Source organism: Anabrus simplex, chromosome 5 (assembly GCF_040414725.1).
Source record: "Anabrus simplex isolate iqAnaSimp1 chromosome 5, ASM4041472v1, whole genome shotgun sequence".
NCBI classification, from domain to species: domain Eukaryota; kingdom Metazoa; phylum Arthropoda; class Insecta; order Orthoptera; family Tettigoniidae; genus Anabrus; species Anabrus simplex.
The window spans coordinates 389,653,519-389,669,043 of NC_090269.1; the positions used below are offsets into that span (position 1 = coordinate 389,653,519).

The 15,525-nt window shown below is 42.5% G+C and overlaps 1 protein-coding gene across 1 annotated transcript in view; it reads left to right on the plus strand.

The window, feature by feature from the left end:
- The first annotated feature begins 2,764 nt into the window (after positions 1–2,764).
- Positions 2,765–15,525, plus strand: part of LOC136874558 (pickpocket protein 28) — a 64,337-nt gene continuing 51,576 nt past the window's right edge. The window contains exons 1-2 of the mRNA XM_068227847.1: positions 2,765–2,907; positions 7,924–8,020. Coding sequence (XP_068083948.1) covers positions 2,765–2,907; positions 7,924–8,020 — 240 coding nt within the window. The remainder of the gene's footprint in view (positions 2,908–7,923; positions 8,021–15,525) is intronic.

The following is a 15,525-nucleotide window of genomic DNA, read 5'->3' on the forward strand; positions in this document are numbered from 1 at the left end:
GTACGAGGTCAATGCTAACCTCACGGGCGACTTTGGAGGAGCGGAATTGGACGGGACCCCCTTGAAGAAGTCGAGTCGGAAAGCTCACGGACCCCTTCGGAGGAGTTGAATCGATCGGGCACCAATGGAGGAGCCACAAATCGGTTAGGTGACCTACAGATGAGGTCAGGAAGTCATTATGTGTTAACCTTTGCGTACGAATGCTAACATGACCTCACACAGCGGCTCCCCTTGGAGGAGTATAATTGTTTAGGTGACAGGGAGTTGTGGTTATGACTTTTAACCTAATCTCGCTACGAAGAACGCCAATCTAACCTCAGACGGGTTCCCCTAGGAGGAGCCGAACTAGTGAGGTGACCTGTAGGTGTGGTTAACATGTATGTTAAACTAACCTTGGCCACGAACGGTAACCTAACCTCACACACGCCCTTTGTCGTCTCCCCCTTGGAGTAGTGACGAAGTTCTGATGTAATAAGCGCGGGCGATTTAAAATGCTTATCTTTGTATAACCGAACGGGCAGACCTTCTCCCGACAGAGCTGTGACATCACAGCAAGGGCGATTTGTATTGCGGACGTCTGCGTGTCCATTCCTTGTCTCGTTTTTCTATGGTGTCGGTTTTGCAGTGAGATGAATCTTTTAATATGGACTTTTATAACCGGGTGCCCTTCTTGACGTCAACCCCAACAGGGAAGATAATAAGGTGAAATAAATGACATGATATATGATATATGATAGTAGAAAAGGAGATGGTAAAAGCCGGTAGTGGCACATAGCCTTCTCCTGTCGAATCGCATCGAGAGGTCTGCTCAAGTATTTATGTCCCCATCCGACGGACAAATAACCATCAACAGCGTAATATGCTCTAACTCCATATGAGCACTGCGAAGTGGATTAGAATTTAATCAAGATTTTTGGGGCACAAAATCTAGTAATTAGAATTTGTATACCACAAGCACCTACCTTACCCTGCCAGGCTCAACGGCTTAGACGGTTGAGACGCTGGCCTTCCGTCGCAAACTTTGCAGGTTCACCTCACCTCATACACGACGTCGTAGAGAAACGGGACAAGGGTTGGACATGTCAAGATCAATTTTTCTAAGAGGATGCCCTTCCTGACGTCAATCGCATTTAGGAAGATAATAGTATGAAATACATGATATGATATATGATAACAGCAAGGAAGAAGGTAAAACCCCGTAGTTGCACATAGCCTTTTACTGTCAAATAGCATCGAGTGCTCTGCTGAAGGCTTCACGTCCCCATCCGATGGGCAATTAACCTTCAACACTCCTCCCCCTTCGAATCTTCCTCCTCCTCCTCCTAATTCTCCTAATCTTCCCCATCTTCCTAAAACGCACCTCTACCTCTTTGAGCACCTGTGCCAGAAATGAACCCGTTTCAGGCCCAAGTGCTACTTTTCAAATGTCGCAACAGAGCTGCGATTCAGACAAATTTTACACATTTTATGTGTAGTTCTATAATAGCGTGACTGTTTTAACATGCAGAGATCACGTCGACATGGTTGTGCATGTTTAGACTTGTTCGTTATCAAGGTCACTCTCTAGTAAACTCAAGCCTGTTCTATGTGAGAATATTTTCTCTAGTCTCTAAGATACAGTGATAGAGCGATGACAAGAACATAAATAGTTGATGTACACGGTTTTAAAGTGAAGGCAACAAATTTGTGTTCAAAGAGGTTGCTGTGTTGGATTGCACTGTGTTGTGACACCAAAACTCGTCAGTTTAGTATTTAGATCACCGGGCGAGTTGGCCGTGCGCGTAGAGGCGCGCGGCTGTGAGCTTGCATCCGGGAGATAGTAGGTTTGAATCCCACTATCGGCAGCCCTGAAGATGGTTTTCCGTGGTTTCCCATTTTCACACCAGGCAAATGCTGGGGCTGTACCTTAATTAAGGCCACGGCCGCTTCCTTCCAATTCCTAGGCCTTTCCTATCCCATTGTCGCCATAAGACCTATCTGTGTCGGTGCGATATAAAGCCCCTAGCAAAAAAGTATTTAGATCACCTTTCTCGTACTCTTAGCAAACAGATGAAGATAAAAAGCATACACAATGGATAGAAAAAATATGTCTGCAGTGGGAAGAAAAAGGAATACCTTATTGCTTTCTAGGTATGATCACGAACGCTCATTTTTCATTTTTTGAAGGATTGTGAAAAGAAGGCACGGTTGCGTGAGTATCTAACATCAACATGTGAAATTATCGACATGCATGAATTAGGATATTAATCATTTAAAACTCTTCTCAGGGATCATCGTGGAAAACAATTAAAGAGTCTTCACGCCATTTGTGCATGCTCCTTGATTGGTTGTCGCAGTGCATGCCGGGAGGTGAACAGCATAAGTAAATTGCAGTTTCTAAATGACACCAGTGTGAAAGAAACACTTGGAAAGGCGTGTCACTTCAATCTGATTCGAAGTGTAACGCAGTTGGAAAGGCAATCGTAAAGTTTTATGCTTGAAAATAGAACTAAACACTTTTACTGAAGAAAATTTGAATGCATTACCAAAGGCATTTTTGGTCCATGTAGCAGCGAATGCTGTAAAGAAGATCTGGGATAAGGTGCCTCGTGAGTGGACTCAAGATCCTGTTTTGTCAGAGCTTCAAACGTGTAGTTTACATCATGAGCAAGTGAATTTAGTCAGAAGACCATCAGAGAGACAGTGCCGTATATATCAACCCAATAAACTGTGCCACAGACCTAAAACAAACGAGTTGTCTTCGCTTATTTTATATACATTTATCATGGCTGCGAAAGGATTAAGCAAGCTTTCGCAGAAAAAGGTGAAGAAACGTGCTAGGGAAAAGGTGAGAAAGCGTGGTGGGCATGGACTCACCAATAAGGTGATTGATCTTCTTCCTTTTGAGCTTCATCTTCCTGGTTACCAGTACTGCGGACCTGCAACGAGCATTGCCTTTCTCAACTGCGTTACACTTAGTATCAGATAGAAATGACACTATGTCTTTATTCTACAACAGTGTCATTATTTCGACACTGCAATTTACACATGCTGTTCACCTCCCGGCATGCACTGCGACACAACCAGTCAAAGAGCTTGCACACATGGCGTGAAGACTGTTTAATTGTTTCTCCACTACGCTCCTTGAGAAGAGTTTTTAAATGATGGACATCCTAATTCATGCAGGTCGATAGTTTTACATGTTGATGTTAGATACTCACGCAACCATTCCTTCTTTACACGCCCCTTTAAAAATACGATCTGCTGTCGACAAATGAGCTTTCCATGATCATTGCTAGAAAGCAATAAGGTATTAAATTTTCTTCCCACTGCAGACATCATTTTTATCTATCCATTGTATCTGCTTTTTGTCTTCATCTGTTTGCAAACAGTAAGAGAAAGGTGGGATAGATACTAAACTGACGAGTTTTGGCACCCACAGCACATTGCAATCTAACACAGCCACCTCTTTGTCCTAACTTTGTTGCTGTCCACTTTAAAGCCTTGTACATCAATTATTAATGTTCATGTCCTGATGGAATAAAGCGCTCTACTCTCCATCACAGTATCTTAGAGACTAAAGAAAATATTCTCTCATATAGCATATATAAAGACTTGAGTTTACTAGAGAGTGACTTTGATAACGAACAAGTCCAAACATGAATAACAATTTGACGTGATCACTGCATGTTAAAACAGTGTGACAATAGTATGGCACATGCTCAATCACGCTATTATAATAGTACAGATAAAATACGTACAATGTGTTTGATTCGCAGCTCTGTTTCGAAATTTGAAAAGTGGTACAAGGCCAGAAACTGAGTCAACTCTGGCACAGGTGCTCAACTAGTGTAAGTACAGATGAGTTTTAAGAGGTAGATTAGGAGGAGGAAGAATGTTGAAGGTTATATGTCCGTCGGACGGATACATAAAGCCTTGAGCAGATCTCTCAATGCTATTCGACAGGAGAAGGCTATGTGCCACTACCGGGTTTTACCATCTACATACATGTATCATGTCATTTATATCTCAGATTATTATCTTCCCTGATGAGATTGACGTCAGGAAGGGCATCCGGTTATAAAGATCCGTCTTAGCAGATTTATCTCACCACAAACCCAACACCGTAGAAAAGCGGGACAAGGAATAGACATAACGTCATGCACACTTAGCCCGCAGTCCGCATTTCAAATCACCCTCGCTGTGACGTCACAGCTTTGTCAGGAGAAGGTCTGCGCGTTCGGTTGAGTAAAAATAAGCATGCATGTTTGAATTGCCTGGTAGCTCACAAAGCCGCCGAGAGAGTACAGTGATATGTCTGTAGCGGGATCTGATAGTTATTCGTCACGCTGTGGCCTCACAACTCTGCCAGGAGAAGGTCTGCGCGTTCGGTTATGTAAAGATAGCATGCATTTTTAAATCGTCCGCGCTTATTACGTTACAGCTCCGTCACTGCTCCAAAGAAGAGACAACAAAGAGCGTGTGTGGAGTTAGGTTACCGTTCGATGCCAAGGTTATTTTTACACACGTATTAACCACATCTACAAGTTACCTCACTAGTTCTGCTCCTCCAAGGGGAACCCATCTGAGGTTAGGTTAGCGTCCTCGTAGCGAGGTTAGTTTAACACGTCATAACTTCAAACTAGCCTACCGATTGGACTCTTCCAGAGAAGACTGTATGTGAGGTTAGGTTAGCGTTCGTACGTAAGATTAGGTTAACACGTCATATGCAAGTCTCCTATCCGATTTGTGGCACCTCTATGGCGCCCGATCGATTCGGCTCCTCCAAAGGGGTCTTGAGGTTAGCATTGCCGTCGTACATAAGGGTATGACGTCATAACCTCACCTAGCGGTTAAAAACACCCCAGGTTGGGCAGTGAGGTCAGCATTGCCCTCGTAGGTATGCGTATGACGTCATAACCTCACTTAGAGGTTCAAAAAGCACTCCCAGATCATTCCCTGACCAATTAGGTCCCTCCAATTGAGTCTGTGAGGTTAGGCATGCAATCGTACGCAAGGTTCAGCGTTCAGTGGTTTAAAACCTGCATTGCCTTACTACACAACTAGGGGTCAATGACCTCATTGCAGGATCGGCAAAGCCTTACTACTCAACTAGGGGTCAATGACCTCGTGGGAAAATGCTGACTCAGCACCCATTTTTTAGAACATATATTGCCCTACTACTTGAGCTAAAATGACATGTTCATTTCTCTCTCGGAAGGCATGCGAATAGTGAACGATCTAATGACGAACGGGAGTACCACTTAAAATAGACTAACGGTCGAGTATTTTCATTTTCAAACTGTGACTGTGGACAGCAATGTTTTCTATTCTGAAGATGAGGAGCACAACTTCCACGAAAGTTAAAGAATTTCTCTTTGTTTTCATTGACATGGCAAAATCCCAAAAGATTAACATATCTATCCATTTAATCTGTTTTTATCCGGTCATTTCTGAGCACTAAATAATGTGGAATATTTGAACAGATAGATAGATAAATGTCTTTATTGGCGTAGTTACGGCCATTGGGTCTTCTCTTACACTAAACCAATTAGTATACATTAAAGTCATAAGTAATACTACCGTGGTGGACAAAATAAAACTGCGCCGGAAAATACTTATAAGGATGATGCGGAATTGGTGCATCGAAATCACTGTTTACAGCATGTTTCTGATTAACAGTTCTCCTGTTCATTAACAAGGCTCGGGCCGATGACCTTCGACGTTAGGCCCCTTAAAACAACAAGCATCAAGCATCATTAACAAGGTTCAAATCCGCGCCAGTCATTTACATATTTTCCGGGCCAGTTTTGTTTTGCCCACCCTGTATTTTCCTTGAAGAGGAACAGATAGAAAACCCACCTAACACAGTAAGTGTTGGTTATACCTTCGCATCGAAAAACTTCTGGCATAGTCCCTGCTATCCAGCCAAATCAGCAGAACCCCACAATCATTCCAGTCCGTGTCGACGATACAAAAGCGACTCGTTGGCGCGCCATTTTTTTCAAACTATTTCGTACGATCGTAGAGGTCGGAAAGGATTATAGACTGTTCCCTTCAATGTTAAGTCTGCAAGCCTCTCTGAATTAACTGAGTAGCTCCACAATTTTCCATATCTCAGCAGCTTTGTGGCCTTGTTTAGCTCCACACTTCTACGCATTTTCGTCTTGGTTGACCTCTGCTTTCCTTATCCTCCAAGATCATTATTCTCCAAGGTAATCTGTCCTGCTCCAACCATCTCACATGTTGAGCTGTGTGCATAGTTTTTCCAATTTTGCTTTACGTCGCACCGACGATGGGACAATGGGATAGGGAAGGCCTAGGAGTGGGAAGCAACTGGCCGTGGCCTTTAGGTACAGCCCCAGCATTTGCCTGATGTGAAAATGGGAAACCACGGAAAGCCATATTTAGGACTGACGATAGTGTGGTTCGAACCCACTACGTATTTCCCTTATGCAAGCTCACAGCTGCGCTCCCCGAACCGCATGGCCAACTGGCTCGGTTTTTTAGCATCGCGATAATTCCTAACATAGACTTTATCTCCTCAGTACAAGTACCCTTCTGCCATTGTCCCCACATGTTTACACCGTCATGTCTGTTAGTTTCAGGTTATGAATGAGGTATCCTGAGCCCACCAATTTTCACTTCCACGCGCAAAAGTCGCCTGAAAATAGTCGCTGTAAAGAAAGCTTTCTTCTTGAACTCATTCGGTGTATATTGTCCAAGAATACCACCAGTACTTCTTGCAACAAGGCCCAGTACGTGGGACATATTAGACACGGAGGAAGACCGTCGATTATAACCTGCCCATACATTGACGCATAGCTTTTGCTGAAATATTTTCTTTTACCATAGAGATGGGACGTGTCCGGTAATGTTTTCCTACTCGAAACTTCATCTACTAGGTCCCTTCTAAAACCCCGGAATTGTGTAACCGGTATTTTTATCAGTATATCTCAGTTTGTAATTAGACAGGGAGGTAAACACTGAGAATTCTCTTTATTTGTTACAACTCTAAAACTTTGGTTGCATAATTAATGTGGATGCTGGAGTTATATTTGTACAGTATGCTTCGGATACATACAGCTCAGAAAGTTTGGTAGCCTAAAGAAACACGTGCTTCAGATAAGTAGATCTTCAATCCAAGCTTCCGATATCTCGACAACCTTTCTGCTTTACGTGTGCAGCGGGACGGTCTATTCTTACTGAAGGCGAATGCTGTTGGTGCTGGTTTTCTACGTCTGATTAGAACGGGATTAAAATAATGTGCGTGATGGGTGGGACATGACTTTGCTTACTGTAGAGTATTAGTAAATGTTTCCGTTGCAAGTGTTGGTCATTGAATGGAGCAGGGGCATTATAGTTGTGAGTTGGTGTATGAGTAAATTCAAAGAAATACATTTCTTTTTATGGTACTGCATGTGTGACATCATTTACGCAACATTATCTGATAACAGGGATACAGGGATGGCTTTGAGGAAGGATTTGGCAGCAAGTGAAAGTGTCAGATCCTTCATGCTGATCGAGGCTCTAAGGAAAGTTTATGTGCGGAAAAAGAGGGTGGGTATTTCAAAAGGTTTTTTTTTAAAATAAAGTGGTACTGCAAAGTTACGAAATTGCATTGTATATTTATTTACGCTTCTCTCCATTCCACTTTTGGAGACTTCGTTTTCGTCCCGCTGCACACATGAATCAGAAGGGATCCAAGCACATCGGGGTCTGGACTGAAAATCTAATTCTCCAGAATACATATTATTTTTAGGCAACCCGACGCACTGACCTGTATGTATCTGAAGCACTTGTTAAAGGCTCTCAACAGCATCATTATCTATACTGAAAATATTTAATTTGCGTTCCATATTTACATTTGATATAAAATTCTGAGTACGTTTAGGGTTTGAGTGGCATACAGTACATTGTTGCAAGTTCATTCTTGATTTTCAGGTTCAACAGTCTTCAGTATACATCCCTCGTTTGTAACCTGCCCTTTGTTGGAGGACCTCAGTTAATACACAACGCACAGACTGAATACTTGACGAAGGTAAGTAGTACTCTTTAAAACTTGTTCTCCGTTACTCATGTACAATTACTTACGAACCGTGCGTATTTTAAATGAAAATCTGTTTTCCTAAGTCTCTTTCCTCGAATAAAATTTTTCCGAGTTAAGTATTGAAACAACAGCTTTCAAGAACTTTTCCAATAGGGGAGGCTGGACTAAATCCGCAGTACGGCTAAATGCACGCTAACTGATTACTGCTACTTTACCCCAACTTGAGAACTTCCTCTATTCATCTTGTACTCTGATGGCTAATGTTGTAAGTTGTGTAGTGATTCTTTTTTGTGGTAACGTCAGCAAACTTCACTTGTTAACCTGTTTACTATGTTTGGAAGACGGACGTATATAAAGTGAGTACTTCTACACTATTTATTAATACTTTCAAGTACTATTTATATTTTTATTGTTATTGGCAATTAATTCAGAGACTTTTGCTGAATTAGCCATAACATACTGCGGACTGCTACGAATTTAGTCAACATATTACAATTGAAATTACCTGAATCTATTGACAACGTAAATTATGATATTATTTTGATGTACAAACCAATGTAGCATAAGTAGTAATTGCTCCAATGTACAAATATTATTTTGATATTTATTCTCGAAATGCGTCATCGTTCCAAGTTTGCCTCAATATCGCAGATTTAGCCGACTGCCTACTATGTTCAGGTAATAACATTAGTGTCAAGGGAGTTCCATATAGGATCGATCGTCTTGTTTAAAATTATTTATGGTATTTATAGTATTGTTTACAGCTGTCGTCCCCGTTATTGTAAAGCTTGTTATAACCTTATCAGTTAGAAGTCCTCTTGAGGTAAAATACCTACATAGAATATACGTCCAGGTGGTGAACCGCCGCTAGACATGTTTCTTAAAACTGAATATGTAAGAACCAGTTGAAGTACCCATCAAGGACTGACCAATAATACATCCTAAAGCGGTTCTCTAAAACGCAAATAATTTGGCAGTAAATTCTTTAATTAAGAGCAACCGATAGGTTGGAAGTGCGCAATTATAAACTGATGCCTCGACGAGGCTAGACGATCATATCGTTGAAGCGCAGACTCTTCTGTTGTGTGAAGGACAGGTACAAATAGTACTCTTGTAAAAATGGTACATGCCAAGGGCTATTCATCTTCTTTCTGTGTAAGTTAGCATTTGTAATTCTCTCAAGTTTTGTACCTGATTTTTTGGACTTACAGTAATTGTTGTTGGGGCTGACGAGCTCAAATTGTTATTGCTCTTTCAAATTTTGAAAGCTATTTTAAATGAAAAGGAAGGAAATAAAATGTCAAAATTTGCGGTCAGAGGGACCTGAAAGTGTTGTCATCGAATCTCAACCGAACACTCGTCCTGCATGTTCAATTGCAGCGATGTAGCACCACTATTCCTGGGTGTTGCAATTCCCTTTTTCTTCAGTATATTATTCGCTTTACGTCCTACAAACTACCTTTGCGGTTTCCGGAGACGTCGATGTGCCGGAATTCAGTCCCGCAGGAGTTCTTTTACGTGCCAGTAAATTTAACGACACGAGATGTATTTGAGCACCTTCAAATACCACCGTCCAGGTCAGCGCCTCAACCGTCTGAGCCACTCAGCCCGGCTTTAAATGCATATGTGATATATACCCATACCCAATTTCAGCTCAGTAGACGTGATCGAGCGAAAAAGGACCAGACACTGTCTTATACTTCTTTTTTCTGGTGTTATTTGCTTTTACGTCGCACAGACACAGATAGGTCTTATGGCGACGATGGCACAGGAAAGGGCTAGGAATTCGAAGGAAGCGTCCGTGGCCTTAATTAAGGTACAGCCCCAGCATTTGTCTAGTGTGAAAATGGGAAACCACGGAAAAACATCTTCAAGGATGCCGACAGTGGGGTTCGAAACCACTATCTCCCGGATGCAAGCTCACAGCCACGCGACTCTAACCGTACGGCCAACTCGCTCGGTCGATGAAAATGAGCCGGCGCCCCATCATTCATGTACAACGTGTGCACTCGTGTATGACCTGTGATTAGGTACGAACTTATTTCCGTCTTTTTTGCATACAAACACAGACATACATTGATTTAGACTGGCAATGAGCAGCAGCATTCTGAAACCGGAAGAGAGCGGTCGCCGCCATCTTACATCATTACACTATCCCGATGCATTATTGTAAAATAGTAGCCGAGACGGGAATATTGGGCAGGAGATAATTAAAATACTTTAAAACACATCGAAATAATAACAATAATACAGATTAATTAGACCTATTAGGTCGTTTATTTCACTGTTACGAAAAGAAACATTGGTGTATCAGTTTACAAATGCTTAAAAATAGCCAACCTCTTAAGACCTATCTAGGGTCAGATCTGTTTCCGTTCAACTCTCTTACAGCATGATTCACATGTATTTTCAAGAACAGTGATGAAATTATTCTAGAAAGTAGATAAACATGCATGTCGATTGGGTTTAGATCTAAAGCATGTGTGCTTAATCTTGAAAATAAATTTATATCATACCATTAGGTATATTCCCTTTCATGACTGAGCATAAACCATTACATATATCCTCTCTAAGATACATCTCAGTAAGTTTTTACACATGAACAACATATTTCGTAGGAACATAGAGATTACCGCTATTCTTCAAAGAAATGAATGGATTAGGATTTTCTTTTTGTACAACAACTTCCTTACAAGTATCACATTATAGAGAATTGGCTAACATCTTTACCGCAAATCCTGAGATATATTCAATAATATTCTGTGATAATAAACCTAAAACCTATCGGTTTATGCAAGCTTACTAACCCTTCCACTCTAATTTTAACAGTAATTTTGACATCCTTTCAACATATCCTTAAGAACAGAAGAGACCAAGACCACTATTATTTAATTAGAAATAAACAAAAACTCAGCCTATAACCAAATGTTGCAGTAACATTCTTATCATTCTTCTTCTTCTTCTTCTCCTTATTATTATTATTCCCCATCACAAGGGGGCTAACGCCAACAAATATACATCGGAAGGAGGTTATCTCTGCTCCTACATCTGTAATAGCATTGATAACTAGACGACAAGTTTACACGATCGCATGTGAGCCCCTTACTGGTGTACTGAAACTTCTGTTCCTTCGTTCTTCTTTCCTCGTGAATAGGAAAGACACACCCAAACACTACGCGGGTATTTACGATTCTGCCACAAAATCGTTTGCCGAAAATAAAAGTGAAATGCGCATAAAAATAAAATAAACCAAAACTGCACGTTACACAGCAGCATATATATATATGCTAGTTGCTTTACGTCGCACTGACACAGATAGGTCTTATGGCGACGATGGGACGGGAAAGGGCTAGGAGTGGGAAGGAAGTCAAGTGGCCGTGGCCTTAATTAAGGTACAGTCTTTGCCTGGTGTGAAAATGGGAAACCACGGAAAACCATTTTTCAGGGCTGCCGACAGTGGGGTTCGAACCTACTATCTCCCGAATACTGCATACTGGCCGATCTTAAGCGACTGCAGCTATCGAGCTCGGTCATATATATTTACATGGGTCTGGAGTGACGAAAGATGGCGAGATAGAGCGCTGCCTATTTACTATATGTCTGTGCATACAGCGCTACGTAAATTATTGGAAGATGGCGATCATTGATAATACTGGTGGCGAACCATAACTCCGAACATATTGGGTTTGCAACCAATGTTCATATGACCTTTTTTCCTTCGTTTGTTGCGTGCTGTCTCCTCTGCAAATTGGAACCTTCTTCAAGGACACCTTGTATAGGCTTATTTATAAAAGAAAATATAAATGCCCTATAATACTGCCTTGTAGGCTCCTCCTCCTCATGATTACAGGATCTGATACTCTGATACTTTATTATCTAGAAATTTAGCCACCAATTAAACCACTTCGTTGTCTAGTCCAAAGGCCCTTATTTTCATCAATAGTCTCCCATGATGTACCCTATCTAAACACTAGGATAGGTCAATAGCGATACAATCCATTTGAGGTCCTAAATCTTTATTTATATATTATATTATTTTTTTGTACAAGTTGCTTTACGTCGCACCGACACAGTTAAGTCCCATAGGGACGAGGGGATGGGAAAGGCCTAGGATTGGGAAAGAAGCGGCCGTGTCCTGGATAAAGGTATAGCCCCAGCATTTATCTAGTGCGAAAATTGGAAGCCACGGAAAACAATCTTCACATCTGTCGACAGTGGGGTTGGAACGCACTAACCGCACGGCCAAAGCGCTCGGTCGTCGAGAATCTAAAATATCGCCTATATCTAGCTGAAATCCTACAAGTTCAGTCGATGTGCGCAACCATTTGAATCGCTCTGTTGAACAGAGGTACACCGCAACGTCAAACTTTAGTTCATAATATTTTAGTGTTCAGTAGCCTGGTACGGTGCCAATAACTTGGACAGGAAATGTGGAGTAAGAGCAGAACCATCTTTCATAGTCAGGCAGTGCTATTAATAACGTGCGTGACATACGAACATTATGACATCTGAGAAAATTAACCATATGGTGTAGTATTTCTGTTTAAAGCTTGTGCGCAGTGTTCTTATGATAGACAAATTTCTCATTGATTGGTTTGAAAAGAAATGAAGTGGGGGTGTTCTTTCTTTCTTCCCTTCTTTCTTTCTTAATCCGTTTACCCTCCAGGGTTGAGTTTTCCCTCGGACTTAGAGAAGGATCCCACCTCTGCCGCCTCAAACGCAGTGCCCTGGAGCGTGAGACTTTGGGTCGGAGGATACAACTGGGAAGGAGGGCCAGTACTTCGCCTAGGCGGCCTCACCTGCAGTGCTGAACAGGGGCCTTGTGAAGGATTGGGAACATTGAAGGGGATAGAGGAAGAAGAAGGAAGGAAGCTGCCGTGGCCTTAAGTTAGGAATTATCCCGGAATTTGCCTGGAGGAGAAGTGGGAAATCAGGTACAAACAAATTCGAGAGTGGCTGAGGTGGGAATTGAAGCCCCCTCTACTCAGTTGACCTCTCGAGGCTGAGTAGACCCCGTTCCAGTTCTCGTACCACTTTTCAAATTACATGGCAGAGCCGGGAAACGGACTTCCGGGGGTGGCAGCTATCACGCTAACCACTACATCACAGAGGCGAACGTAATGTTGTTAATGTTTTATTTTTCAACCAGAGCCACACGATCATGAGGGTTACTTTTTAAAAATCCTATCACTTTAATAACGAGTACCTCTTAAACCGTCAAACGCTGGGCTGAGTCACTCAGGAGGTTGAGGCGCTCGCCTTCGGACCCCAATTTGGCAGGTTCGATCCTGGCCCAGTTCGGTTGTGTTTGAATGTGCTCACGTACGTCAGCCTCGTGTCGGTAGAGTTAATGGCACGTAAAATAACTCTCGTGGGACTAAATTCCAGCACCTCGGCGTCTGTAATGATTGAGAGGGTCTCGCAGAGCGTATTCATATTGTTCCTGCTGCTGTGGTTAACCCGCAAATGCAAGACCTAGAATCTGTTTTTGCAAAGTAGAGCATAGTCTCGCTGTGTAAAATGTGATTTCTGTTTCAAAACGTTTCACCAAGAAGAAACAAAAAAGCAAACAAACAATACAACCCCCGTGGCGCAACAACTCCGTAGGACCACGGTTTACGAAGTGACCGCTGTTGAAGGGCTGCGAATTATGAGGTGTAATGTGGTCAGCACGACAAATCCTCTCTGCCGATATTCTTGGCTTTCTAGACCGGAGACACCATCTCACCGTCAGATAGCTCCTAAATTGTAATCGTAGGTCGAGTGGACCTCGAACCAGTGCTCAGATCCACGTAGATATCCCTGATCTAGTCGGGAATTGAACCCTGGGCCACTGGGAACGAGGCAGGTACGCTACCCTTACACCCCGTGGGGCCGGCGCTTTCAAAATGTTCCACACAAGTGCATATTGTTGTAAAATGACCTGCTACAAACATGTAAAGTGGAACATCTGAATGAATCTCTTTCACGTGAACTGTCCCAGTTATGTTCAAAATTGTCGGCACTATCATTTGTTTTTCTCATTTAGAATTCAATGAATTTCTTTCGAGCCATTTAAATTGTTCCACTTGTACCATTACTTCAGGTGCCGTCTTCAACATTAGAATTCATTTTAGGTATTGCCATATCATAATCATATCATCAGGTCACCTCCAGGATGTCATCTCGAAAGACTTGCACCTACTCTCTAGAGGCCATGTGCTATTATCATTACATTATTAAAAAGATTCGAGCTCTTTAGGTCTCCTTTTTTTAAATCGTGAAATTATCAGTGTTTCGTCCCAGTGTAGCAGTAGGCTCTTCAGTTGTATTGCTACACCTATCCAAGACGCTGGTGGCTAGTGCGCCGTTAAGGAACCACTTCAAACCTCCTATGTAGCACAATGCAGTAACGGTGCACTAGGGGAAATATATACATCCACTAGTATAAAATTCAAGATAACGTACGAAAATATCTTCATTGGGGTAATCAAATTAAAAAGGTTGTAATAAAAAGTATTACAGAACTTTACATCTGGTTATGAGGGTATTTAGGGATTAGTGGATGTAAAGGAGAGGGTGTATAAATCACTGGTAATACCCCAATGAAAGTATGTTTCTAGTGTATCGGACCCTCACCAGGACAACTTGATTGGAGAACTGAAAAAGATCCAAAGGAAAGCAACACGATTTCTTCCTAGTGATTTCAGACAAAACAAGAGCAGTGCCACGAAAATATTGCTAACTTTGGGCTGGAAAGACTTAAGAGTAAGGAAACGAACTGCTTGACTAAGTGGAAAGTCCCTAACTGCCATCGAGGAGACGGTGTGCAGTTACATTAGTAGATGAATAAACCTCCGCCTTTATAGTGTAGTGGTTAGTGTGATTAGCTGCCACCCCCGGAGGCCCGGGTTCGATTCACGGCTCTGCCATGAAATTTGAAAAGTGCTACGAGGGCTGGAACGGGGTCCACTCAGCCTCGGGAGGTCAACTGAGTAGAGGTGGGTTCGATTTTCACCTCCGCCATCCTCGAAGTCGTTTTCCACGGTCTCCCAGTTCTTCTTCAGGCAAATGCCGGGATGGTACCTAACTTAAGGCCACGGCCGCTTCCTTCCCTCTTCCTGGGCGAGGCACTGGTTCTTCTCCACAGTTGTTTTTTTGCATGATGCTTTACGTCGCACCGACACAGATAGGTCTTATGGCGACGATGGGACAGGAAAGGCCTAGGAATGGGAAGGAAGCGGATGTGGCCTTAATTAAGGTACAGCCTGGTGTGAAAATGGGAAACCACTGAAAACTATACAGAGCTGCCGACAGTAGGGTTTGAACTCACTACCACCCGAATACTGGATACTGGCCGCACTTAAGCGACTGCAGCCATCGAATTCGATCTTCCTCAGTTGTATCCCACCGATCCAAAAGGGGTCACGCTCCAGGACACTGCCCTTGAGGCGGTAGAGGTGGGATCTCTCGCTGAGTCCGAGGGAAAAAAAACCAGTCCTCGAGGGTATACGGAT